Source organism: Setaria viridis, chromosome 5 (genome assembly GCF_005286985.2).
Source record: "Setaria viridis chromosome 5, Setaria_viridis_v4.0, whole genome shotgun sequence".
Lineage (NCBI taxonomy): Eukaryota > Viridiplantae > Streptophyta > Magnoliopsida > Poales > Poaceae > Setaria > Setaria viridis.
In genome coordinates, this window is record NC_048267.2 from 30,221,295 (window position 1) to 30,243,972 (window position 22,678).

A 22,678-nucleotide genomic window follows, 5' to 3' on the forward strand; every position below is an offset into this window, starting at 1 on the left:
GTTAATTTTACTTCAGAAGAGTTTCTTTAAAAAAAAGTAATTTGGAAGCATAGATCCGTGGCTTGTTCCAATCTGATCCGTGGCTTGGATTTGGTCCAGACTTTCTTTTTTTGAAAAGGAAAGGATTTGGTCCAGACTTTCTTTAGACTTGTACGCGTGCTCCCCGAAATGGAAGCGCCTCAAACGAAAGCAGCCTTCATCCTTTCCCAATCGAGCCAAAGGCGCAGGCCGCAAGCCAGCCATTCCAACAAGAACGTGCGCGCGCTTGATGACGTCCACGTACCCATCCCGCGGCCGGTCCGCGCTGGCGCGCCTATATAATGACCGGCGCCGAACGGTCTACAAGCACACTAGCAAGTGCGTGCGTCAGTTCAGTTCGATATCGCACGGATCCACGCACAGAGAGCAAGGAGATGGCTACCAGGGTGGCCATGGCGTGCGGTCGCGCCGGCGACCAGCCGGCGGTGCGCAAGGGGCCGTGGACGCTGGAGGAGGACCTCATCCTCGTCGGCTACATCTCCGAGCACGGGGAGGGATCCTGGGATAACCTCGCGCGCGCTGCTGGTAAGCATCGACCGATCAGTTTTTGCCGTTAATTTCTTGCATGCGTTCTTGAGCTTTCGATTGAGGGTTCAATTTGCATGGACTAGCTGATTAATTTGTGACGTGTCCCGATACGAATCAGGTCTGAACCGCAACGGGAAGAGCTGCAGGCTGCGGTGGCTAAACTACCTGCGGCCGGGGGTGCGGCACGGCAGCATCACGCCGGCGGAGGACGCGGCGATCCGGGAGCTCCACGCGGCACTGGGCAACAAGTGGTCCAAGATCTCCAAGCTCCTCCCCGGCCGGACCGACAACGAGATCAAGAACTACTGGAGGACCAGGATCCAGAAGAAACCGGCAGCAGCAGCCAAAGCCCCGCACCAGCAACCGCCGGCGGCCGTCGTCAGCGAGGGCGCCAGCTCCGCCGCCGGGGACTACTACTGGTGCGGCGCGAAGCCCGACCCCGCCGATCAGCAAGCGTACTGGTCCCAGAAGGCCGCCGTGGCAGCTGCGACGGCGGCGGCGGGGGTCGGAAGCGGCGAGGGCGTATCGTCGTCCACGCCGACGAGCCAGGACAGCTCCACCGGTGCTGGAGACTGGCGCATGCAGCAGACGAGTAGTTGTCCCTACTACTCGGAGCTGATGATGAGCTGGATCGCCGGCGGCCACAGCGAGACGGGCGTCGGCGTGGACGCTCTGACGACGCACTTCTCCTCGTCCGGCCAGTTCAGCGACAGCTTCTGGAACGCTGTGGAGAATTTCTGGGAGACGAAACCGGTGACAGGTGCATTCTGAAGAGTGCATGGCGATAGTTTCTGGCGTTTCAGTGTTCAGTAGCTCGCTAGAACTGTCAGCAAGCTCGATCGGTATACAAGTGCAGTACCTTAGGAGCATACTGCGTACGGACATGCTTCTTGAGGTATGTCGTAGTATAGTTGCATTACTAGACCACTAGTTGAATGATTGCTCTTGTTGCCGTATTTGCTGAGTGAACAGCTGAACATGGCTAATCAACAATGCACGTGAGAAATCGGCAGCCGGGCGATCGACCTCATCGCCGCGCCATCGTGCGCAGTGTCTCCTATCGTGTGCCAGCTGAAGATAGAGCTGCCCAAAGGAATCGATCGCTTCTGCTTCGATTGTTAGGCGAGATGCATGCTCATCTGAACGATCTTTCCCTGTCACAATGTCACGTACTCTTTTCTATCCCGATGCAAGTTTCACATTTGGTAATGGAAGGCACGCGTATAGCTGGATGTAGAATGGGGGCATCCAGCATTTCGGGAGCTATGCTTGAAACGGAAAACTCGGCACGAGGGTAAAGGGGAGTGATTGAGGCGCTGCGTTTTAGGTGCTCGATCGAGTTGTCCATTTCGATGAACAAAAGCAGATGAGCTTAACTCTGGAGAACAGCTGCACGCACATGCACCTGTTATCGATCGACCGCGTGCAGGAAAAGCACACTACTCTAGGTTGCAGCGAGTGAGGTGTGTGTTCGTGACATTCATGTGATGTTAATCAAGACAAATTTAACTTTGGAAAGGATCACGCCTTTCTTAGTTACCACCCTTCTGAGCGTTCAACTGGCTTATTTTTAATTTTAATTTACAGCTTCAGGACCACAAGGAAAAAAGAATATTGAACCTTGTGCTCCGGATACAAGTGCTGCAATGTTGAAGATTTGCTATGGCGTTTCTCTGCAAATGCAAATGGTCACTCTTCACACAAAAAAATGCAATGATCACAATCCAAATGTTTTTTTTATATCTAATAAAGGCATTTCTGTTTCGTTCATGCATGGCCAAATGGTCACTAGGGAGTGAATTGGGCATAGTTCAGTTGATTAGATTTTTTTAAAATCTAGATTTTTTTAAAATCTATCCACTGGAGTTCAAGTATCTAACTTAGCACATATGCTTATATTTTTAGGTAATTATTTTCAACGATAAACAATAATGCGCACACACACGCCAATTTCGTCGATGCCAAAGCCCGCCAAATTAGTACTACATCTGTTCCATATTGTAGGTCGTTTTAACTTTTCTAGCTAGGTGTATAGTTTTTGCTATGCACCCACGTACGACGTATGTCTAGATGCAAAACAATATTTATGAATCTAGGAAAACCAAAACGACTTATAATTTGAAACGGAGGGAGTACATCAGATACACTCATCTTCTTTAATTACTAAAATCACGTCACGATTCTATTGTAAACCCTCAACGTCAACCTCCGCATATCAGCCATCGCCCATCGGATGGAGCCGAAAAGAAGCGCTGAATGTCAAATTCACCTATAGTGACTTTCGTGCTCAGGTCCCTCGGAGACCTTCGAACCACTAAGTCTTTGGGGTTCAGTCCTCCTTTCATTTCATTGTGAGATAGGCTGTGTTTTTTAAAAGGAAAAAGGAAAGAAAACACCAACATGATACGTGTTGAGGGTACTACTTCTCCTTTACAAATTACTCTTCTACAAATATATTTTTTTGATACGCAGATATAATACAAATATATTTTTTTGATACGCAGATATATATTATATCTAGATTGATTATTGATAGTAAAAGTTATGTATTTAGAAAAGTTAAAATGAAGCAAATAATGGTAACTGGCGGGAAGGGATCTTCGAGACGTGACACGTTACGTAAGCGATGACGAACCACACTGGTATGTTTTGGGCGGGTGTTCCCGATTCCAGCGGGTCGGTCTCTCACCAGATCACCCCCCACGTTCGCAACCGAGTTTGGACACGACTTCTCGGTTATCGTCTTGTCGGTACCTTCGATATGGCGTGCATGCTCGTCTTCGCCAGACGGCCAGAGATAGCTGTTTTACTGTGAATTTTGTCGTCTCAGACGAAGCAAAGTAACGAGGCAAACTTGGTGGGGAGGTCACGGCAGCATAGGAGTCGAGTCAGTTTTGCTTCGCTTCTCTGAAGCATTCCGTTCGTGCAGGCAAAGAATTCAACGCGGTAGCATCTCTGTGCGCTGCACACGCGTGGAATTAAGGTCATGTTTAGTTGTCCAATTTTGAAGTGTCACTGTAGCGTTTCGTTTGTATTTGTGAATTATTGTTCAAATATTGACTAATTAGGTTTAAAAGATTCGTCTCGCAAAGTACAACAAAACTGTGCAATTAGTTTTTAATTTCATCTACATTTAATACTCTATGCATGTACCGCAAGTTTGATGTGATGAGAAATCTTCTTTTTATAGTGCCAAAGTTAGGATTTAGGAGTTAACTAAACAAGACCTAACTCGGAACTACGAAGCGGTTAAAAGTCTACGGCTTACGACTGGTGGCATCGCACTATACAATCTACCACTTGCAGAGACTACTTTCCAGGAACCTGCTACAGGGCAGGCAATTCCTGTTCGAATTCTTGCAATTGAAGCCACGCACTTGGAGGGCGCCCCAAGCAATCACACATCATTGGAGGCTCGCATAGTCGCAGTCGCGGTAGAGCTGGGACTTGGATCTTGCTATTCGTGGGCCGTCCGAAGCACAATATTTTGGCATGGTTCATAGCACGGTACGATAAATTTTGGACCGTGTCGGCACGGCACGAACGTGAGGGTCGTGCCGTGCCTAGAATCTCGACATGTCGAGTGGCACGGCACGGCACGGCACGTATTTTGGACCGTGCTTGGGCTAGCACGGTACGGAAATAGCCTAGTAGCAAATTTATAGACTATATCGTCCTAATATCATTGGTTCTATATGTCATATAGCTTAACATAGCTACTGCCATGAAGAAAATCACAAAATCTACCTTAATCATGATAACGATAGTTCATAACATAACAATGTTGCATTCTCGTATGGCCACAAACAGTCATAACATTCGCCTACAACATCTATTATAATAATGTTTGTTTCCTCTATTAATTTTATAATTTTTTTCCTACATTTGAGAGCAAAGTATGTGCGAGCAAGCACCAATAAAAATAAAAAATAAGCATATATATCGCGAGAGCTATGCTTAGACTGAACGTGCCACGAGCCATGGTACCTAGTAAAAGACTCGTCGTGCCATGCCGGTACGGCACGACATGCCTAACGGTCCCTGTAAGGCCAGGCACGATGCGGCACGAGAGGGCCGGGCCGGGCTGGCGCGGCACGGTCCAAGTCCGAGCTCTAGTCGCAGGGATGGAGATCACCAAGTCAGAGACGACTACTAGAGTACCAGTGTCTTCCGCGATGATTCCGTCAGGAAGTAGAATACTACAAGCCCAGTCATCTGGAGCCTATAAAGTCATGGATATCTTCCGCTCGAAAGTTCCCAGGATTCTTTGCCACTCCGCTTTCTACGCCCTGCCTCGCAAAATCCATACAAAAAGAGTGTCCACCTGATCTGTTCCCAACAGCGCCGGCGCCGGCTCGCGGCCAGCCATGGCGATCGAAGGTGAGCAGCGGCCGCTGCACATCCTCTTCTTCCCGTTCCTCTCGCCGGGGCACCTCATCCCGGCCGCCGACATGGCTGCGCTCTTCGCTACCCGCGGCGTAAAGTGTACCATCCTCACCACACCCGTGAACGCCGCCGTCATCCGCTCGGCGGTGGAACGCGCCAACGACGCCAAGGGCGCCCTGGCCATCGACATCGCCGTCGTGCCTTTCCCCGACGTCGGGCTGCCCCCCGGCGTCGAAAGCGGGCCGGCGCTTAATTCGGAGGCCGACCGCGGGAAGTTCTTCCACGCGATTCAACAGCTCCGGGAGCCCTTCGATCGGTTCCTGGCGGAGAGCCGCCCCGACGCCGTCGTGTCCGACAGCTTCTTCGACTGGTCCGTGGACGCCGCGGCCGAGCACGGCGTCCCGCGGCTGGCGTTCCTCGGCAGCAGCTTGTTCGCGCGGGCCTGCAGCATTAGCATGCTGCGCCACAACCCCGTGGAGGCCGCCCCTGATGACCCCGACGCGTCCGTGCTGCTTCCTGGGCTGCCACACCGCGTTGAGCTGAGGCGCAGCCAGATGATGGATCCCAAGAAGCGGCCGGACCACTGGGCCTTCTTCCAGCGCGTGACCGACGCGGACCAGAGGGGCTACGGCGAGGTGTTCAACAGCTTCCACGACCTGGAGCCGGACTACCTGGAACACTACACCACGACGCTCGGGCGCCGCGCGTGGCTCGTCGGGCCGGTCGGGCTCGCCAGCAAGGACGTGGCGACGAGGGGCGCCGCCGCCAACGAGCTCTCGCCCGACGCGGACGGCTGCCTGCGGTGGCTCGAAGGTAAGCCGTCCGGCTCGGTTGTGTACGTGTCCTTCGGCACGCTGTCCCATTTCTCGCCGCCCGAGCTGCGCGAGCTCGCTCGCGGCCTCAACCTGTCCGGGAAGAACTTCGTCTGGGTCATCGGCGGGACGGACACCGAGGAGCAAGAGTGGTTGCCCGACGGGTTCGCGGAGCTCCTGGCGCGCGGCGACCGTGGGCTCATCATCCGCGGCTGGGCGCCGCAGATGCTGATCCTGAACCACGCCGCCGTGGGCGTCTTCGTGACGCACTGCGGGTGGAACTCGACGCTGGAGGCCGTGAGCGCCGGCGTACCGATGGTAACGTGGCCGCGGTACGCCGACCAGTTCTACAACGAGAAGGTGGTCGTGGAGCTGCTCAACGTCGGGGTCGGCGTCGGGTCCACTGACTACGCGTCGAAGCTGGAGGCCCGGCGCGTGATCGGCGGCGAGGTGGTCGCGGAGGCCATCGGGAGGGTGATGGGCAACGGCGAGGAGGGGGAGGCGATAAGGGAGAGGGCCAGGGTGCTCGGGGAGAAAGCTAGACTCGCGGTGGAGAAGGGCGGGTCCTCGTATGATGATGTCGGACGGCTGATGGACGAGCTGATGGCTCGCAGGGGATTGTGAATATCTGATTGGTGGAAGCACGTCAAGAGTGGGAGACTGCGGATTTGGCGGCGTATGCAAATCTGAATTGTTTTCGGGGATTCGCTTTTAAGTACAGGGGGTTAGGACCGTGGTACCCATTGTACAACCGGTATTACTACTTCAGTACTTTTGTAGTTAGTTTCCGGTCAAATAATCGATACTAAGGGGAGTCTGATTTGCCATTACTACCTCGTCTAGAAGAAATCTACTGAGTTGTTCCTGAATTGCTCTGATTTTTTCCATCTCGAGGAGTGCTTCCTTCGTGTCTCTCATCTATGTCATTGGCAAATGCTATTATATAGTAGATTAATGGATCTCCATAATTAGAACTAATTTATGGTTAAGAAATTTGTATACGTACTCTGAATTCATGGTCGGTTATATGCTTGGGACCTACAAACACAAGGATGAACTCACATACGTAGTATCCGTATAAATTATACCTCGAATTCTGTTTCAAACACTATATATATGGCAAAAGAAGTTATGAAATATTTGTTGTGTTTAAGGAAGTGTCACAAAATGTGGAAATTCAACACATACCGGGAATTCAGGCTTGAAATCAAGTTCTTCCTTAAATTCACATGCATGATGTCGACAGAAGCGAGCCCATGCTTTGTTAAGAATGTCTATGAGATTTTTTTATTGATCTCTTGATTTCCTCAAAGAGTCCATGATATAGACCGCGCTTCAATCAACCGCGATAACAAGGAGTATCCAATGAAAACTGTACATATATGCATAGCAAAGCTAGTTAGTCTTATATTTAACTGCTACTTCGAAAAGAAAAAAGATGGAAAACACGCTCACTTGAAGTTGTACGATGGACGTGTGTACTTCTTGTGATGTTGGTTCTCTAGGAACTTATACATGTTCTTCAAGGTCCGATTTGGTTTATTTCTTATAGTTGACTTGTTTATAATATCCGTGTCAATGAAGCCGATGTCATAGTATCATTTCCTTCGGCAAGTTTGAATCTTCATCCTGCATGATACAAAATCGAATAGGAGTTAAGACATCGCACAATGACTAGAGCGGGGATTTTGAAGTTAGAGCAAATTAAAGACCTACACAACCCAAGAACTGACGAGTGACTTGTCAAGTGCGTCTTGATTTTAAAGGAAATAGAGTTCCTCCAGCGGTACATTTATAATGTCTTCCCTACGAAAGTAATGTTGATCTCCAATCCGAACTTCGAGCATGAGTAAACCGTTGATTGAAGCCTCCATGTACCATTGATGTGTGTTGCAAATCTTCGTTGGAAGACGGCCCACCAATTGTGCCCACATAAGCGGTTTCCCTAACTCAAATTTCCATTTAGTAGCCCTAGGGTGCTTTGGGATGTGATCCTCCCCTCAAAGTTGAGCTAGGGTGAGATTTGTATCGTTGGCAAACAGGAGCAGGTTCTTATCAAACTTCGAAAGCATCTGAAGCGAGGCAAATCGATTGGTTGGATTGAATTTCGAGCTGTGGAATACTTGACCCACTTTTCTTCTTTTTCTAAAAAGTCTTTGTTATTGAGCGGTCATAGTCAGATAGCGGTGGTTTCTCTGTCTTTTTCTCCATACTTCTAATGAAAGCTCAAAATTAACCTTATCAAGTGATGGATCTTTATTCATAGGAGGATTTGGTGCGAAGTGAGTTTTAACCTTAGCATCTACTACTGCGTCGATTTTCGCATCAGTCATCTCGTAAGCTTTCTTGAACTCTGGTTGCTTCTCCTTCGGCTTCTTCTGCTTCTTCTTTGTAGTCGCAGTAGGCGGAACTGAAGGCGTCTTTCGCCATTTAGCCTTGCTCATAACAGGGGAGGTGGACTCATGCTAGGATCCCTATCAGCTGGTGGAGAGCGTGGACTCATGCTAGGATCCCCATCAGCTGGTGGCCTCATGCTAGATATAATTTGAATTTATATCTGAATATTATGTCGATTATTTGAGCAACAAGATGGTTCTAAATAAAAAGATCTCGTCGAGATCTACAATTTCCATGTAAAGTTTATCTCCATCCGAATTCATATGAAAAAGTTATGATTTTTTGAATATGTGCTGTCCAGAGAAGGAAAATTCCGCCGTTCAGCTGATGGTAAGCTTGTTGTAGTGCACATTACGCTGTTTCAGTTGGCTATAGCCGTTTCAATGCGTATAGATTTGCAATTTTTTTTATCAGGACATATATTTTTACAAAATGCTAAAATAAAAAATAAAAAAGATTCGATCAGCTTCAATTCAGTTTTCGTGATGGCCCAAATCTAGAAAGCCTCAAATGCTCAAGCCTTGTCCGTCACGTTGCCATTTTTGAACCTGGACCAAGTTTCTGTGATGGGCTGATGGTTTTGTAGCTTCTGTTTTGTTTTCCACCCGCCGCGCCGGCCCAGCCAGGCTATACCGGGCGGGGGAGCAGCAGCTGTTCAGTTTCAGTTCCGCTCAAATGGGGAAAAAAAGGGAACAGTTGTTCCGTTGACACGAAACAGTCCAACCTCCCTATAAACATGGCGACGGTGGCAGCCTGAAAAACAGAAGCAGTCGTGCCTCAGATCATCCGTAGAACCCTTGTTCATCTCCCCAGTTTCCACAGGGTCTACTCCTCCCCGGAGCCCCCCATTCGATCCTTCTCATCCCATCCCCTTCCGCCGATCAACACTGCACGCTACCCTCTCGCAAGGCCGGCTGTCCGGGGGTAGCCAGGCGCCACGGTGGCTGCTCCTGGATTTATCTACCAGCGCCGTCCTCTTGCGCCGCCCGGCGCGATCTCGGGAGTCCCCGCCGGCGAAGCGAGGGGTTCTCTGATCCGCGGCTTCCTTCCCCCGGGTACGCGCTGTTTCTTCTCTGCACAACTCTGATCATGCGTGCTTAACTGCTTACCCTAAATTTCATTGCGCTTCTTCGTGGATAATCGCAATGCTAGAGACACTCTCTAGTGTACGCGCCCGTGCCGTTTCCAAAAGGCCGCGGTGCCGTCGTTTCCACCGATCCGTTGCCCCGACCTCTCTCAGGAGACGGGAGGTGGAGGGACAAGGGATTCATAGGGATGGGTTGTTTTTTTTTTTTCACCATAAAACAAAGAGAAGGAACAGCAAAACGACATGCTCGCAATCGATCTTGGAAATGTACCCTGGATCCAAGTATTCAGGGTACTATTTTTTTTATTGTTTGACTTCGGATTTGGGATTAGCATCGTTTCTCTGCCTCTCTTTATGTTTGGCGACATTGTGCTGTTTATAGGCTGGAGCCAGCCGTCGTAGACTCGTAGCAGGTGCAGGTCTGCATAACAGCATAAACATAACAAAATGTAATCCCGGGGCTGACGTTCTATTTAGTATTTACTAAAACAAAGTTTGGTAATGATATGCATGACCATTTCCATTGCTTGCATCTGTAGCAGATTAGCAGTACATCCTAGCAAGGAATATAATCCTACTGCAGTAAACTAAATGTACCATTACCTATGGGAAGACAGTGGACTGCTATTTTGAACACTTGCTAAATACTCCAAAATCTTCCACAAATTTACTACAGAAGGAACAATGGTAAGGTAAAACATCCGTTTGCGGTGTTCAAAATGATGGACGGATCTCGGGCGACGAACTGACGATGAGGTTCGCAGCCGTCTGATCACCGTTTCAAGTGTGGTTCGGCAGGTTGGGCAGCCATAAGACCTGACGTGCGCCCCTTAACTTTGGCTACACAACATAGTTAAAACTGCATCAAAGCATGGCGTGCGCGCCTTAACATTTCCGTTTAGTCGGCAACCAGCAAAAACGTGTGAGCGAAGCTATTCCTATGATTATATAAACCAGCGGAACAATCCGAATTGTTGAGTTATTATCCATAAAACCATTTGGTCGGTGTTTCGATGATGATCACTGAATCATGGCTTATTGATGATTATTGACAGGCGGCAAAGCTTTGGCGCCAGCGGCGGTCGAGCTTTCGAGCGTGCGCACGGAGTCACGCTTGCACATCGGGCGGTAAACAATGGCGACAACGCCAGCGCGCCAGTACCGCTTCCCCGCGCTGCCGGAGAAGGAGGAGGAGGAGGACGACCAGGCGGTGACGCGGTGCAGCAGGCAGTCGTGCGGGACGTGCAGCGCGTCGGCTGTGGCGAGCTGCGTGGCCCTGTGCTGCTGCCCGTGCGCCGTGCTCAGCTGCCTCACGCTGGCGCTCGTCAAGGCGCCCTACGCCGCGGGCCGGCGGTGCGTGGCCAGGCTCGCCCGGAGGCGCCTGCGGAAGGCGAGGGCGAGGCGCGTCCGTGACCTGGACGACGAGCAGCAGCAGGGCCCGCGCCGGAGCAAGGAGTGGGGCGAGCTTGCTCGTGCGGCCGCGGTCGGCGTCGAGGCCAGGGCGAAGGTGAGCTCCAGGATGGACGCCTTGGAGAAGGTGTGGGCGGACATGTACCAGGTCGGGCTCTGGGGTTTCGGCCGGCTGTCCTTCTCGTCGCCGGTGGCCGGGGGAGGAGGCGACTGCGACAAGGACGGCGACCCTGCTTCTGAGTGAGACGTACACTGGCTCATCACTCTAAAGCAGCCATGTCTAATGTCTTCTTGTACAAACCTTTTTTTTTTGTTTCCTTTGGCAATGGCCTGTACAAACTTCCCTTGCTGGACGAGACGCGCGTGTGGATTTTGTGATGGTGCGGATCGTGGGCTTGGCATGGTATTGGAGTGCGCTCTGCCTGGTGTGGCTCGTGGGCGACTGCCGACTGATCACCTTCATTGTTGCAGCAGAACTCTGCAACAATTGCACGTGATTGTACAAACTGCTTTCTGTGGGTGATGTGTGGTGCTTTTGTTCGTGGCTTGTTGGGTAACACGGTAACAAGACTGTTGCATCATAAACATACCTTTATTGCTGCATCAAAACTATGTACAAGATTGCACTCAAGCCTCGGTACAATCACTGCACGCACTCTCATCTGAGCTCTCTGCTCCTTCCCATCCACAAGGAAAATCAAGAGGAACGAGCTCTAGCTATTGCTTCCATCAGCAACTAGCAGGCCCGTCACTCCGTCAGGGCAAACCCAGGAAATCTGCCTGAATTTTAGACGCATCAGCGGCTAGCCTAAGCCCTGCTTGCAGATAGAGCCTTGGCTAGTCAAACGCGACGGAGTAGTAGGTGTCGTACGTGCACCTCCTCCTGGCGGACATGAGCCTGCCCAGCTTCCGCTTGCAGAGCTCGAACCTGGCCGGCCGGTCGTCGCCGGCGCCCTGTGCGGCCGCGGCCGCGGCCCCACCCGGCATCGCCAGCTGGCGCTCTAGCTCGGTGAACTCCTCGGGCCGCCGGACCACGTGGTCGTAGCAGATGTACCGCCCGCCCGCGGTGTTGTCGCCCATCGCCTCGTACGCGCGGACATGCGCCTCGGCCACCGTCTCCACGTTCGCCGTCGCGAGCAGGCCGTCGGACAGCATGGCACGAGCGCCTGCATGCGGCCCAGATGTCAAGCGAGCCGGTCAGAGAGATGAACAACACATGGTGCGTACTGTACGAGCCATTGCATTTCGCAGTACGGACCTTTGAGATACGCGATGGACGCGGTGGAGTTGCGGCGGCGGAATCCCGGGCCGGTGACGAGCGCTGGGCAGATGGTGACGAGCTTCAGGTCTCGTCCCCGGGCTGCCCTCCACGCTGCCTTCTCCGCTGCCGTCTTGCCAAGTGCAAACCACAGCTGAAACGATGCATCACATTATTAGATTTGTTCAATTTTTCAACAGGAAAAACAAAAGGTACTATTGGCCGGTGCCTCGTTGGTAAATGTTTCAACGGTTGCTGAGTGCTTTTCAGCACCAGCGAACCTGAAACTTGGTGGTGTCAACTTTTACAAAGATTTCTTCCTATCTCTCACCTTGTTGTCGCGGCAGAAGCTCTCGTCGCTCCAGCAGTTCTCGTCGATGATGGTGGGGAACCGCCGGTCATGAGGGTAGTTCTGCCTCCACACGCACGCCAGCAAGGAAGAGGTGAAGACGCATTTCCTGACCGACTCTGTCCTGACGCACGCTTCGATCACCCGCTCCGCTGCTTGGGCTTCTAACCGTGCCATGTGTTTCTGTCAAAATCAGGGATCTCCATATGTTAAACAACAAATCTCTTCAGCCTGTATGTCATTTTGATGTTCCAGTAACTACTAAAATTTGATTCAAAAAATCTTGCTGGCAGAAGAAACAGCATCGCTACTAAAAAAAAGGTCAAGAAACAAGCCCCATTGTCTGCAACAGATTAAATTGCATATGAGGTCTAGATAAGATGCGTTAGGCAATTGACGAAAAGGACCGGACTAGCTTAGCCACCTAGTCAAGATTTTAGCGCATTTAAGACGAGCATGTTAGTCCAAGTCTGTCCAGGACATTTTCAGTAGTAGTTACCACAGCATATGACAGCGATCTTCTGGCTGTATGTACTGTACACTCTACTGGCCAATTGGGTATTCGACAAAATAGTGAGCAGGTGAGCACTAAATCCTCCACCCTCCTGTTGTTTACCACCAATCACCATAGGGTGCTCGCTTTCAGCCTGGAATCTAGATGCTTCGGGTGATTAGGGACCTGCACCTGCCGGTCCTAACTGCTAACGACTTCACGCAGCCGGAGCCAATTCAGCGAGGGAGGCTCGATCGTATGATGTAGTGTTTCCTAATCACTTTGGGGTGTTATAAACCCATCCAGAGTGGTTGCATGATATGTTGACGCCGTGAATAGGTGGTTGCATTGTCAAACTCTTGTTGCCATGTGAAATCAAAACCAGACGATAAACCTTGAGATCCCTGGCGCTAGATTAGGTGGGCGAGTATGATGACACCGCTTCTAGATGCTTTAGTGTATCCCAACTACTACACTGCAAGACTTGAGATCCCTCGTTCGTGAGCAGGGTTGCCTTCAGATCAGTTGGAACTCCGAAATGTCAAATGTCCAGGACGCTGCACGGGTACAGCCCGTGAAGGTCCGAATTAAGCAGTCTTTCTTCAGGAAGCTGCACAAGAAGTACAGCTCGAGAACGAGAAGGTCCAAATTAGGAACACTTTATTCAGAAAGCCACTTAATTTTTTGCCATCTTTTCCTTGTCTTGTGGCCTCTTCCGACAATCCTATCCTACCTATAGTTGCTTTTGCACCTTCAACAGAAGTACACTTCTAAAATCACGGGTTGGTGAGTGTCGTGCTGAAGGTACTGATTTTTTTTCTTCTTTTTTCTGGTCAGCAGCTCAGCACATGCTACTATTGTACTGTGCTAGGCTAATTGGGTGTAGGGAATCCACTTAATTCACACTCAAAAGGGTATGTAAAAAAAAAAGACCAGGTCTTGTCTCACAGTAGGTCACACACGCTAACCAACAAACCAACTGTTGTGGTGGAACAGATTTTCGCATCGTGTGTCCGTGTCAGGAACTCAGGATATCCTGCAGTCCAGGATCCCTTGTCTGTGACACATGCTATCACGCCTCCAACGTGGCGGGCCACGCAAAGGCCGTTCCTGAGGCGTGCGTGCGTCCACGTCTAGTGCTACTTCACTTTCGCTGAGCAGATGAACATGGGGGCGCAACGCCAACGCAGTTGCATCGTGTTCGGTGTTTCAGCCTCGTCAACGCTTGCCTGGTCCTAGTGTCCTTAAAAGTGTCTCTCAATGATGAGAGCGACCTGTCTCTGTTGCCCCCCAATTTATTCCTCTCTTATTTCATAAAAAATCACCGTAGTTTAACAAGTTTACTATTTAGCAGAGGCACTTGATTAGTGCTTGCTCTGTTTTGCCTTGGGCCAATCGTAACCTCTCTTCCTGCTAGATCACGGCACCATCCTGCGATCGCAACTTGGTGCTAACCGAACCATATACTTTCTACCCCTAACCCAATGTCCTGCTTGCCATTTTGTTTTTTTTTACTTTACTTTATTAGCGATTTCCGACTTCAGAAACCTTCTATTCTACATCGAAAGGCCCTTGCCAGTTATCAAGAAGCAACCAAAAAAAAAAAGACTCGTAACCATCTTGACTTGTGCGATTATTCGCATGTCGCACGAGCAAATGCAAAAGCTTACGTTTCACGCATGTTGCTTTCGCCTACATTTTCTAACGTGATGTGAGGAGCTAAACATTCAGATTTACTACTAAGTACTACTGTAGAAGTTAATAAAGTTCGCCGTACTACTCACCGTGTAGCCGGACATGCCCCCGGGGTCCACGAAGGCGGAGGTGTGGAACACGCCGGCGCATCCGTCGAAGGCGCGGTGCAGGCTCTCCGGGTCCATCACGTTGGCCATCACCGTCCACACCCCGTCCCGGCCGTCCTCGCCGAACATCTCCATCTCCCGCAGCTTGTCCACGTCCTCTGCCAACACAGCACGCACGGGACAACCTGTCCGTGTCAGACCTTCACCTCACGGTCAGAAAATCGAATAATGGAAACAGTTGAAATCTCAATCAGCTTCTTCTTGTTTGAAGGAAAAAAACTCTCTTATTCAGCTTCGCTGTATGAAGCGGCAGCGATAACTATCAACCGGCATGGATCTGTTCGTAGTTTGTTTGTATTTTGTTAGCCTATCCTAATATCGCAGTCCATTCCTTATCCCCGACGATTTGGTTCGCCCATGGGAACCTGAGATACGAAACCTCTAGCGGACGAACGCATCGCGCGTCAGAGAAAGACTCTACATCGATCTGAGTTCTGCAGATGGCCCATTGGCATTCAGAAAAAGTTGCAGGTTGAGGTGGAGCTTTCAGAAACCTAAACCCATTCACCTGGTTCACCACGGCTACATCTAGTACTCATTCGTGCCAAATGGTTGTCGTCTGCTTTCTTGCATCGAGATTTCAGTGCGGGTTCAGGCCTTCAGGGTACCGTCGGCACCAACAATTACTTGGCCAAGAATCTGTTGCTAGCCGTTGTGGCTTAACCAACCTACGCATAGGGTTTGGTTCGACTAGGAAACGTAGAGGGGACCCATTATACTCCACTAACGATTTGTTAAATCAGGTGGTGGTGTCAAAGGAGCACCAGTCAAAAAACTAATCATCGTGACTTTCACAGGAGGAGGAAAAAAGAAGAACGACTAAAACGTGATGCAGTTGACCCCAGAGGATTCGTTCTACGGTCACGTCTCCGTCAGAAAACATGGGCAGCCGTGGAAAAATACAGCCTGATGATCTGCTCGTGTACGATTTGTGGACTACTCCGAATGAGTCGAGCAAACCGGAAGAATCACAGGAGATTCCAATTACTGCGTTCCAAAAGCATCCGATTGACCAAATATCCAATGTGCGAGGAAATAAACTATCTACGAAACGGGATCAGCCACGCGCATGACAGCGCGGACGGTAGCTCAGCTTCCAACCATGGATCTAAAAACGTGCAGATTAACTAACCTGTGAGAAGCACTCTGCGTGTTTAATTTGGTTTGGCCGTATAATATTTGGCAATCATTTCTACGTGGTCAAAGTCTGACGCTCAGCGGACGTATTATGGTTCCGTCCTTGCCGTTGCAACGGTGTAAGTTGTAATATCCTAATCCTTAGAGTGCCTGCGGGCAGTGTCCATTTTGTATTAGGGAGCAAGTTAGATCGATGATAGATTGCTCTTGGTATTTGGGAAACGCTACCGTCCGAGCGTCCGGACGCGTCGGACGTCGTTCCACTCTTCTCCGCTTCCTATCCATTCTCACAGTTCTTTTTCTTCCCCATCCCCTTTCTCCTTCAACCTTCCACCCGGTATCCTCCTCCTCCACTCCGGCAGCCTTGTCTCCAACCCGCGCCCCACACCGGCATCCTTCTTGCCCACCTTGACGGCGTCGCGCTTCCCTAGCCGGCAGCCTCGTCCCCCACCCGCGCCCCACGTCGGCGTCCTCCTCCCCACCTCGATGGCGTCGCGCTCTTCCACCCCGACGGTCTCGTCCCTCACCCAGGCGGCACACCTCCCCCCACTCCGACGTCCTAAACCCATCGGGAGCGCCCAACGCCCTTGGATCCAGTGGCCCTCTCCCCAACCCCGGCAAGATCCGAGCAAACCCCTGACCCTCCCCTACCCCGGTCGGCGGCAGCCTCCTCAGATTCGGCGACATCTCCTCTCCTTCGGCCGACAACGGGCAGGCTGGTTGTCGTGGATTGAGTATTGCAATAGGTACCTCATGGTGTTGCAATAGTTATTTTCGGATGTTGCAACGGTGGCTTTTGATGTTTCATCTGTTTTGCAACAGTCTGACTTGCCAGCAATCGGGTGTTGCACCAACTTGTTCATGATGTTGCATATAGTTGTTTTCTTTGTTTCGTCTCTTCTTCTTTCGTTGTTGCAATGTTGTAAGAGATGTTTTTTTGTTGTTGCAATGTGTCTGTTTTGAATGTTGCACGAAACAATTCGGGATGTTTCATGCACGTAAAGGTGTTGCAATCCTCGGTGTTGCAAGTGTTGATTTTTGATATTTTGATAGTTATTTTTCAATGTTGTGACGGAGCGTCCGATAAAATAAAATTATTGGACGTCCGGACGCTAGCATTTCCAAGTATTTTTGTCGTGTTTCTTTTGGTCTTTTCAGTAGATCATTCTGGTGGGGCAACCTATGGGAAAACTAGTTTTAGAAAAAAAAAACACCAAAACGACTGCTGTGAAAACTATGTGACAGAGCCATACTATGCTTTGGAAGTGGCCATCATAACTACCACCCGATTATTATTTTTCTTTTTACTAAACAGGGATAAGGAAAGAAAGAAAAGGCAGCGTCTGCTCTAGAAAGTGACCAAGAGTAGAACGAGCCAGTGAACAGTAACTCCATTTGGGCCTATAGGTTTAGTGTGGCTACTGGCTACAGTGCCGGGGATATCATGAGCCACATCCATTGACCAACCCGCTCGCGGCAGTTGGTGAATGGTGACGCAGCAGCGTTGCATCGTGCAGAAAGAAAAAAGAAGGAAGAGGCCATTGCAAGAAGCCGCTGTCCCTGTCCCGCCAGCCAACTCATCACGGAGGAACGAAAAGCTCAGCCAGAACGCCAGATGAAATGAAACCCCGCGGCAGCGGTCTTTTTATCAAACGGGGAGAATAAGAAACGGAGCAGATGAAATTCCTCCTATTCCAGGCATGCCGCATGCCGAAGCAGCCCTCCAAAAAAAAGGCATCCCGAAGCACGTGACGGGTCGCCGGTTGCGGGCGTCAGCGCACGTGTCTTCGGCGCACGGCGCCGCCGCGTGAGCCCAACATCTCCGCTTCGCGTTTACCTATTGACCACCGGTAGCGGTAGGTAAAATGGTAATCCTGTCAACCGCGCGTGGATTCATCCACCCACCAATGAAACGAGCGCTCAAGGCTCGCGCGCGATCGCTTTCTGGGCTCGAAAACGACGGGGTCTTCCACCATTTTAATTTACAAAACCCCTCTCCCGGCCGCCGAGGTGCGGCGAGCGGTGGTGTGACGAGAGCGAATTGCGACCGGCCGGAGCCGGGACCCGCGTGGCAGCGGTGCGGAAGGCCAGCAGCCGACCCGCGACGAAGGCGCAGCAGAAGGCAAAGACGGCAGGGAACTAGGGAAGGAAGCACCGAAGCAGCAGCCGGGTAGGTGGTGGGCGAGGGGGGCTGACCTTGCGTCTCGAGCGCGAGGCGGACGGTGTACCCGTGGCGGAGGAGGCGGTCGACGACGGCGAAGCCGACGAAGGAGATGCCGCCCGTGACGCAGACGGCGCGCGCCTCGGCCCCGCCGGCGTCGGCCCCCGGGGCGCGCTTGGCGCCCGCGTGGCCCGCCGAGCGCCGCCACCCGGCCGCGGCGCCGCCGTGCCCGCCGCCGCCGCCTAGGAGCGCGGCGCGCAGCTCGTCCACCTCCGCCTGCAGGCTCTGCGTGCTCCGCAGGACGCCCATGCCTGTCGCGCGTGCGCGAGCGTGTCCGCGGGGCCGGCCGATCCCTCCCCTGCCTGCCTCTTCTTTGGTGGTGGAGTGGTTCGCGAGTGTTTTCACGGGTGGGGTTGGTGCGCGCAGGGGATCGGGACGTGGTGGTCTGGTGGATAAATAGGGTGGATGAGGGCACTGGCCTCTGCTCTCGCTGCGTATGAGCTCTTGTCGCGCGCGCGAGTTTGCCTTGGTAGGTAGGCTTGTGCGTTGCGGGCGCGGCCCGCGTGGCCAGCCACCGAGTCGTGGACTGCTGGCTGCCTCAGGCTCTGTCTGCTCTTCCGCTTTGGCCCGGCTAGTTTTTCTCAGGCAGTCAGGCTGATGAATCTGACTGAGCTCACAGAACGCGGGGGGTAGTTGCGCTGGGCGGCGAGGATTGCTCGGCCGTTGCTATCTGACGGTCTAGCACTGGGCAACAGGGGTCTATACTTACTCTAGTTAGCATATTTATTAATTTCCACTTCTGATCGGACAGGACAGCGTCGAATTATCGCAATAATTCGACACTATGGAGAAGAAATTGGGATCCGATATGCACCCTACTGTTCTGTCCAATCAAAAGTAACTGGTGCAAGCAGAAAAAGGGGAAGCAATGGCGAGTAGCGCCTCCTTCCACCACCTGACGCCTCTCCTGCTGCCCTGCCTTCTCCACAAACCACGGATCTTCTCTCCCTAATTCCTCTTACTTGCTCCTCATCGCGTCATGGATTTCTCCAAACTCAACTTTCAAATTGGTAAGGATTTCAGCTCCAAGGTTCATAAGCTCTTTGGCTTGCCAATAAACTCTGCGGGGAAGCCAGCAGGCAACGGTTTTCTCCTACTGGTATCTTTCAGTCGTAAAAGATCCAGACTTTCGGATGACTCAGTTGTCATTTGTCTGCAATCTGTCTTGGAAGGAATTGCCAAGGATTTTGCAGTGTTTCAACTTGAAGAACAAATTTTCAGGATTGCTGTCTCTTTCAAACAAGTTGGTTTTTTGACTCTTAATCTGAATGATGTTGCTCGTGAGTTCTTCAAGCTACACTTCTTTCTTTGTAACGATTTGGGTTTTCGGAAAGCTCTTCTTTTTGCCATATCGAATTCCGGTCCCTCCTTTCCTTGGGAGGCTGCTTGATCATCATCTTAGGGTGCGTTTGGTTTCAAGGACGTGACGGGATGGGACGATCCTATTTTTGCAAGTGTTTGGTTGGGAAGCATACGGGAGGTCGTCCCTAGTAGGGAATATATCGTAAATATTCGGGACGCTCCCGTCCGCCAAAAACGAGCGGACGGGGTCGTCCCACTTCAACGCCGTCGCCTCCCGTCTGTCACGTGAGAGGGAGCAACAGCGAGCGGGCGAGCTCCGTCGCGGCCGCGCGGGCGAGCTGGAGCTCCGTCGCGGCCCTCCATGGCTGGCGTGGGCGAGCTCCGCTGCGGGCGCACGGGCGAGCTGGAGCCGTGACCGGAGCTCCTGCGGGTGGAGGCGGGCACGGTTGGGGCGGATGCGGCCGGAGGCGGGGGCGCCCGGGAGGATCGGGGGGTGGCGGGGTGGAGCACGGGCGGTGCGGGCGTGACCCAGGGGCGGCGGTGGGGTGGATCGGGGGGCAGCGGGCTGACCTAGGGGCGACGGGGTGGAGCAGGGGCGGCGCCGCGGGTGGAGCAGGTAAGGCTAGCGTGGCGCAAGTGGAGGAAGAAGATGTTGTTAGTATAACAAGTGGGCCCCACAAACGGTGTTTAACGGAAGGAGAAAACGGTGCTCGTCCCATCTGTTGCAATCTTTCCAACCAAACAAAAAATTAGGACGAACCCATCCCATTCAACCAAACATGAAATGGGATCATCCCATCCCAAAAAACTGGGACGGGACCATCCCGTCCTACATTGTCTCCCATCCAAACACATGCTTATACTCAGGTGGTGAAAGATGGTCTTCCTCCCCTCTCGGATGCTAACAAAACTCCCCTAGGAACTAATCCTGCAAGATCAATGGATCATTCTCAGCATCGAGGCTTTGCCAACATGGATGATCAAAGCAAGAACTTCTCTTCGGTTTTCCAGTGTCTGAAGTTTCCTCGTCGATCGGTGTTTGAGAGATTGAGTTTTGGGAAATCTTCTGATAATTTTCAAGTTTCCAACAGTCAACGGGCTTCATTGGTTCCTGGGTCAAACGACCCAACTTTCTCGAGGCTTGGTACTGTTGCAGGGCTTAGCAATTATTGTGTCAGATTTATCTCCCAACCACTCTAAAACCTCTTGCAAAAATGAGATCAAATGTTAGCACTGCAAACAATGGGAACATGTATTCAAATCATGCACGCTTTTTCACAGTCTTCAATGTTTTACTGAGTTAATTGGGCTGACGGCTACCTGTAACTTCTCATCAACCATCACAACCACCTGCTGGCCTCCCAACGCTAGGTTAAATTGGTTTAAAAGGGATGTGTCGCTGGATAATGGGCCTGGTCCTAGTGGGCCTCCTTGCTTCTCTTCACTAGAAGACCTTGGTCGTACAGTGCTGGGCATCCGGAGCGACACTGCCCCTTCGGCTTCTTCGCCTCCACCATCTTCCTCCCAAGAAAACCCCAGTGCCACTATAGCAAGTGCTGGCGACGAAGCTCCCTAGCCGCCAGCGATGGCGTACCTGGACGTTGATCCAATGCCAATGCTTCTCTCAGGGTTCTCAAGGGTGCTCGTGGAGGGAAGACAGAAGTTCATCAGAGTGATCACCTCAAAAGCAAGACCCTCCAATGAAGACCCGGCGATCGTCATCGTTTCCAACCTGCCACTGGGTGAGATTCCATTCGCTGATATCTGCAATATCATTCTGGGTTTGCTAGAGGAGGATTATGGGCTTCGAGTCACGGAAATACAGAGATGTCCCTTTGGTAGAGGTCAAGTTGATGTCCGCTTGAGTCGTGCTTCTGACAGAGATAGCCTAGTCATCATAGCCCCCACCAATTTTATGGAATGAGTCTAGCATTCGTTAATCACAACAGGGGGGGCAATGCTAGGAGAGTGGTTTTTAATAGAGAGTGTTGGTTGATGTTGATTGGTTATCCACCCGACAACCATAATATTGAGGAAATAAGGGACTCGATCAAATCGTTTGGAAGATTGATATGCTAGCAGAAGGATAATGTTCTAGCAAAGATAATCATAAAAGCAAGAGTCACAGATTTACTGGATTTCCCTCATTACCTCATCTTTTTGGTAGGTGCTGACTTTGAAGGTGTTTCTTTCACAGTGCAATGTGAAATAATGCAACAAGATATACTTGGAGGTCAACTGCAGAATGAGGATATACCTCTAGGGGGACTAGATGATAACTTTGTCCCTCCTGGGCTTGGGGGTAATTCTCAAGCACATCACTTTGGCCATAACCAGCTCCCCCAGGTTTAGCATCCCCTACAGAATGGCAATCAAGCAGCTCTTGATATCCCTGACTTGAATGTAAAGCCTTTTGATGAGGGTCAACTTGAGGTAGAACCTGTAGATCAAGATGAGGAAGAACCAATTGAAGATTTGGAAGATGCAGCTAACCAAGATCAGCAGGTTGAGCCACATCAACAGGAAGGGTTGGACTTGCAGCTCAGCATCTCTGTTTCCTAGGCCTCTTCCACTAGTTCAGTGATGGGGGGGCTGTAACTCTTATCGGTTAGCCAATGGTGGAAACAATCAAGACAACATGATGAATATTGACATTGACAATGCAGTGGTTGAGGAGCATGGTAACCCTGACCCTGAAATTATTCTCGCTCTACCAGTTATGGCTCAGGATCAGAATGTTGAGATTCCAAATGGGATGATAAATCAGGGTATTAACTAGGATTTCCTGATGAACAGTGCTGTGGCTAATGAGCAGGCCAATTCACCTAATGAGCCCCCTTACCCCAGTTACCAGAAAATCAGAATGACAATGCAAATGAGGCAGTTGGCCTGAATGAAGAGAATGAAGAAAATCAAATTGAGCAACACATAGACATTGATCAGAACTTTCTTCTTGACTTTCTACCAGCCATCCAACAGCAAGATAACCACAGCTCAGTGGCGCCTCTCAACTTGAATGTGAGCATCAATATGGCACTCACAAACTTTGATGTCAGTGGGGAAGCTGATCCAGGTTGGAATGCTTTTAAGGGTAACTTAGGATCTGGGCCAAGCATTTCTCTCCAGTGCACTGTCCTAAACGTGTGGTTCAGATTCCCTCAGATTGGGGCTCATTATTTACTGTGATGCTACTATCACCCTCTCATTTTGAATGGACCAAGACATTCTTGTCATTATAGGCTTGGAAGTTCATGATAAGTTGCACAAACACATCCTTAATGATGTCTTTTGCTCTCCCAGTAGATTGTCCAGAAAAGGCAGAAGTAAAATGTGACTCTCTCATGGAAATTGTGGGAAGCTTCCCCATTCAAAATGACACATATATGGGTGCACCTAA

General features: G+C 51.0%; 4 protein-coding genes across 4 annotated transcripts; 3 read left to right on the top strand and 1 right to left on the bottom strand.

Annotated features, from left to right (window-relative positions):
- The first annotated feature begins 349 nt into the window (after positions 1-349).
- Positions 350-1,560, top strand: LOC117858728 (uncharacterized). Its single transcript, XM_034741854.2, has 2 exons — positions 350-564; positions 686-1,560. The coding sequence occupies exons 1-2, from the start codon at positions 414-416 to the stop codon at positions 1,336-1,338; spliced, it is 804 nt and encodes a 267-aa protein (XP_034597745.1). The 5' UTR covers positions 350-413; the 3' UTR covers positions 1,339-1,560.
- A 3,220-nt stretch (positions 1,561-4,780) lies between these two features.
- Positions 4,781-6,634, top strand: LOC117857599 (scopoletin glucosyltransferase). Its single transcript, XM_034740350.2, has one exon. It carries the CDS (start codon positions 4,935-4,937, stop codon positions 6,387-6,389), a length of 1,455 nt encoding a protein of 484 aa, XP_034596241.1. The 5' UTR covers positions 4,781-4,934; the 3' UTR covers positions 6,390-6,634.
- Positions 6,635-6,772: 138 nt separating this feature from the next.
- Positions 6,773-11,199, top strand: LOC117857601 (uncharacterized). Its single transcript, XM_034740352.2, has 2 exons — positions 6,773-9,217; positions 10,305-11,199. Exon 2 carries the CDS (start codon positions 10,385-10,387, stop codon positions 10,901-10,903), a length of 519 nt encoding a protein of 172 aa, XP_034596243.1. The 5' UTR covers positions 6,773-9,217; positions 10,305-10,384; the 3' UTR covers positions 10,904-11,199.
- Positions 11,200-11,232: 33 nt separating this feature from the next.
- On the bottom strand, positions 11,233-18,508 carry LOC117857600 (cinnamoyl-CoA reductase-like SNL6). The gene is made up of 5 exons (XM_034740351.2): positions 17,955-18,508; positions 14,544-14,719; positions 12,249-12,449; positions 11,918-12,071; positions 11,233-11,825 (listed from the first exon to the last, which is right to left on the bottom strand). The coding sequence occupies exons 1-5, from the start codon at positions 18,226-18,228 to the stop codon at positions 11,497-11,499; spliced, it is 1,134 nt and encodes a 377-aa protein (XP_034596242.1). The 5' UTR covers positions 18,229-18,508; the 3' UTR covers positions 11,233-11,496.
- Between the last annotated feature and the right edge of the window lie 4,170 nt (positions 18,509-22,678).